The sequence below is a fragment of the Etheostoma cragini genome, chromosome 14 (assembly GCF_013103735.1).
Source record: "Etheostoma cragini isolate CJK2018 chromosome 14, CSU_Ecrag_1.0, whole genome shotgun sequence".
Classification (NCBI taxonomy): Eukaryota; Metazoa; Chordata; class Actinopteri; order Perciformes; family Percidae; genus Etheostoma; species Etheostoma cragini.
Genome location: NC_048420.1, coordinates 14,058,700 through 14,063,613, shown reverse-complemented (window position 1 = coordinate 14,063,613; position 4,914 = coordinate 14,058,700). Strand labels below are relative to the sequence as shown.

At 43.9% G+C, this 4,914-nt stretch overlaps 1 protein-coding gene across 2 annotated transcripts in view; it reads left to right on the top strand.

Annotated features, from left to right (window-relative positions):
* Positions 1 to 4,914, top strand: part of jarid2b (jumonji, AT rich interactive domain 2b) — a 96,923-nt gene that overhangs the window by 79,729 nt on the left and 12,280 nt on the right. For both annotated transcript variants that reach the window (XM_034892993.1, XM_034892994.1), the window contains exon 6: positions 2,187 to 2,431. In XM_034892993.1, coding sequence (XP_034748884.1) covers positions 2,187 to 2,431 — 245 coding nt within the window. The remainder of the gene's footprint in view (positions 1 to 2,186; positions 2,432 to 4,914) is intronic.

Here is a 4,914-nt window from a genome sequence, read left to right as displayed (position 1 = left end):
ACACACACACACACACACACACACACAACAACGACTGGATTTCACGGTTCCTCCTTTTTGCCCTCCCTGACTCTGTCCCTCCCTGACTCTGTCCCTCCCTCCCCTTAGTCTATAGAATCGCAGCCAGAAGGGGAACTCTTTGCTCTGCTCTTTCCTCTCTCATTTCCCCAAGTGGAATGTGGAGGAGGAGAGAGACTGGTGTGATTAAGTGAGAGAGAGGGAGAGAGGTCCATAGATTTGCTTGAATTGAACTCTTGGAGAACTGTGCACTGCCTTTGTGTAGTTCACTGACTGTGTCTACCCCACAAAAAACAAACATGGATACATATAAGTCCCTCTCATTCATTTGTCAGTTTAGCTGCAGCTTGAAACTGCTCATATGCACATATCTGTATGAGGAGCATGAACTCTAGGATAGTGAGTGTTTGAACAAATCCAGGCTTGTTGTGTGCATGAGGACAGTTTAGTCTCCTTTCTTATCTCTTATACCAACACTTGTTTGCAAAGCAGCTCGGCGCCTTCACTGTGATATGCTAAATAAATAGATAAGAAGGCATTAGGCCGATAAACTTTGTAGGGGACAACAGAGATGAGGGGGTTAAGACACAGAAACGGACTTTTACAAACATGGGTTTGCGCACACAGTCAAGGCTGGATCATTGCTCCAAACACTGACAGTGGTTGTGCTGTGTTGGGTATCAGACACCCACACACACACACACAAACACACACCTTAGTACATTTTGTGGTTTTAAGATTGGTGTCAAATGTGACACTTTAATGTGCAGCTTGGGCCAGCCTCCAGCAGGAGAAGGGTTATATAGGCTCTTAGGGAGGAGTAGTTGAGAAAAAGGAGAAACAGAATTAGTGAAGGAGAGAGAATCCTGGGAGGTAAAGAGAGACAGGAAGGGCCCTACATTTGTAGGCCATTCATCGGCGCTCTGTCTCTCCCACTCGGCCAAGTGCCATGTTGACATAGCTAAATTAAACAGCTTTTATTGGGCTCAGTTTCTTGCTTAGCTCACTTCTCAAAATGTCAGGATTTCTCTCATTTTTTAGAGCCGGGGGCCCGAGAGACTCGCAGACGCTCATTTGTGGTTATTAGTGGAGGATAAGCACATACAGTACACCACCCGCACACTCCTGCAGACAGAAACATGCACTGATGCTCAAAAATGTTTACACAGGATATCATCACACAACTTGCGTTTCAGAGTATACTGTATATGTTGTGCTACAAAAGCTTTTTTCCATACAGCCTGTTGATGTCAAGATGCCATGAAACTTTAAATTGAGCCTCATAAAAGCTGAAGAGAGAGCTATTGAATGTGTGTTAATTGCATCGCTCCCATGGGGTTGATGCAGACTATGTCCATTTGAACAGGTTCATTGACTTATAGTACAAAGACTGTTTCATACACACCTTAAATCATGCATATTTTACTGATTGAGGGCTATATGGAAGCCAAAACCTTGTCGCTCCAATGTTTGTGCGGGCTTTTCCACTTGGTCGTTGTGGTTTGATGCCAAGGGTTTACACGCCATTCTGCACTACAGGGGGGTATTGAGACGTATGTTTCCCATATTGGCATTGGCATAGGTAGACGGTAGCCTGGAAAAACATAGTATATGTCCTAGGATATTTATGCCTTGCTTCCTGTTTACTTCACGGTGGCTTCAAGTTTTTTTTTCTTTACTTTTGATTAGTGCATATTAGGAATTGAGGTGTACAACTCAAGTGTGTGCAAAATAAAATGTGTGCATACAGTATACCATATATATTCCTTAATCCCAACTGTGAATCATGCAAAACTTTACTGCAGAGTCTGTCATGCTGCTGCACTCCTAGCACAGCCCTAACACTAGAGAAACCTCAAGGTCTCGCCATTATCTTCAGGATGTATAAGAAGACATTCATATACTGGGAGAAGATAGACAACTAAAAGCAGTTGGCTTCATCAATTAACACTGATCAAGAAACAATATTGCCACCTTATTTCGCTGAAAACCTACAATTTACATGGTAGTTTTCTTCTTAAACCATTTTTACAAATGTAATTTTAGCTAATGTGAATAGCCACTCAGCTAATAAGAGATCCGTTTGTTGTATTTTGTATCCTCCTTTCCCACATTATTTAAGAGTCATAAAAGCAACACACCTGATTCTTCTGTTTCTCCCTCTCCAGTTTTCAACAACCATGGTAAAGCTGGGACCAGGGAGAGTCCGAGGCCCAAGGCGGGAACTTACGGCAGGGATGCGCCTGCACCACCACTGCCACCTCCTCCGCCTCCACCTCCGCCCCTCCTGAGGGAGCGCAGTGAGCGGGCCGAGGCACGGGAGCACGCAAGGAAACAGCAGGCCCTGGCCAGCAGTAGAGGCTCAGCCATTGGGCTGCCACCGAGGAGAGCTGCTGAGGAGCTACGCAAACAGGTACCTTATGGGCACCTGGTATTTGAATTTGAATGCCATGACATGCTAAATATCAAGTGGAAAGGCAAAAGAATGAAAGCATTTCTATAGCTTCCTCAGAATAGCTTGAAAAATGGGACCGTAGCATGCAGGGAAAGGATTCCGTATTAAGAGGCTCGAGATGCAGAATGCTTGTTTGGCTATTGTGCTCATTTGGAATCCTCCCCTCTCTTGACTCATATTTTCATTTACTTATTTGACACATCTTCTTTTTATTTTCCTCTCAATTACATCCTGTGTCTTTCGGATCTCTCTCTTATACTTTCTTTTTATTGCTGAATTCTTCTTTTAACCTCTCCTCTCCTCTCCTCTCCTCTCCTCTCCTCTCCTCTCCTCTCCTCTCCTCTCCTCTCCTCTCCTCTCCTCTCCTCTCCTCTCCTCTCCTCTCCTCTCCTCTCCTGCCCATTGTGTCTGGGAGAGTAATGATTGTGTTTTGGCCTGCTGCGACTGCAGCTATATTTAGTAGTGCTGGCTAGGGGCTGTGAAAGCCTGCCTCCTTCTCCATGGCACTTAGCAGGTTTCAAGAAACCCAACAAAGTGAAAAGAGGAGGAGATGCAGGAAATGGGGCAAAGGTGGCTTTAGTCAGAAAACTGGTCTCCGTATGATCACGTTAGCAAGTCAAGAGCAAATGTCTGCTAAGTCACTGCATATCACTTTTTTCTCTCTCATAATCTATCTCCTCCCTTTACTTCCTTCCATTTAGTGTTGTTTTTGTTGTAATGTGCTTCAGGTTTTCAGAGTGGCTGGAATTATCCAGTAAAACCAACAATGAATCTCCGTGAGAGTGACTGCCTGCTAAGACAAACTTCAGCCTTTATCACTCTTCCTTGGCTTTTTTTTTTTTTTTTTCAATTCACTGTCGGCACCCTGGCTTATTCCTTTAACTCCCCTCATGCTGGGTTCTGTTTTATCCTCCTGTACTTTCATTCCACCTTTCTCTCGTTATATCTCCATCTCTGATTTCTCTTCATTTTTTTCTCTCTCTCGCTCTCACACTGCTCCTGTGTCAAACAGACGGATTTTGCCCTTGACAACATGGCTCCAATCATTTGGAAGGATTAGTGCTTTTCTCTCCTCCCTCACTTACTCCCTTCAATTAGCATGAACAGTATGTGTGTTAACCATGTGTGTTCAAGGCTCACACACATTTATACACACGACCAACTGCGAAAATACAGGCTAAGCCATATAAAAGGTTAAGTGATTATGTAGCCGTAAAACGAACTAGGGGTTGTGTGTGTAAAACCGAAGGGGAAAGGCATTATCATAATTCAATCCACCGTGATTCAGTTATGCTTAATTTAATAGCGGCTTGTATCAACTGAATACATGCATCTGTTACAGGACCTTTTTATAAAACAATATGATTCTATCCATTTTAATTAAATAAATCAGAGATGTCAGCAAAGCAGCTGAAGACAGCAGCGAGCGCAGGTGGGGTGTGCACCGCCAAACCATTCAGCCGACACTGCATCATTATAAAAGGACTCTGCACTTTCTTGTTTAGTTGTTTGTCCTCCGCCATCCTTGATTAAGCTCCTGTATTTTGTAGCAATCCTCTTTCGCCAGCTACTGTATGTAGATCTCTTGCTGCTAGTTTAAAAAAGGTGTGTGTGTGGGGGTTTGGGTTTTGGTGGTTTATTAGTGCCAGGCTGTAGTGACCTTTCTCTAGCTGCTTAAAAGTCAACCTGCCCAGGGCCGCATAGCATCGCTCCTTACTAAGACAGCAGAGGGGGAAAAAGGCTTAAGCTGGATTTATGCCTGGCCGTCGAGGTGTTCCGGCAGCGGAATTGAGTTATAGTTTAGCATAGAATTGAACCCGTTGATAGTGATCGCACCGACATAACACCTGATGGATATGTTGCATGCCATCAAGCTGTGTGATGCATTGACTATATACCCCAAGTTAGGATGTTTACATTATTTCATATTCCATTTCCTCTGGTAATAGAGAGCATCATAGTGAGGCGGAGGTTTGCACAATGGATGTGCTAGATCACAAAAAATAACATTATTGGGAATTTCTTCGTCTTGCCACATGTTGTCTGCACTTCAACGCGCTCTAATTTAAACATGTTGGAGAAATCACACAATAGCCCTGATGTGTAGTTTCATGTTTAATAATAAATGTTTTAATGAGGTGGCTTTCAGGACTAGTGGTACCTCAGATTGACCTAGACATCTGACAAAGAAGTAGAAATCCCGCTATTTGTGATTTAAAAGTGTGTGCAACCTGTCCTGCACCTCTCTTCCTTTGTCAGTCAGCAGGGCTTTGCAAGGGTTAAACTTTCTCCTGTCTTCTTCTATTTGGCTGGCCTTCTCTCGCTGTCTGTCTTTCTCTCCTCCCTCTTTTTCTCAGCCAGCAGGCTCCTGCAGATGTTGCCTGTTAAAAATCTTCCTGCCAGGCCTCAGCTGGGCTATAGCAACACATGATGTCATCTAG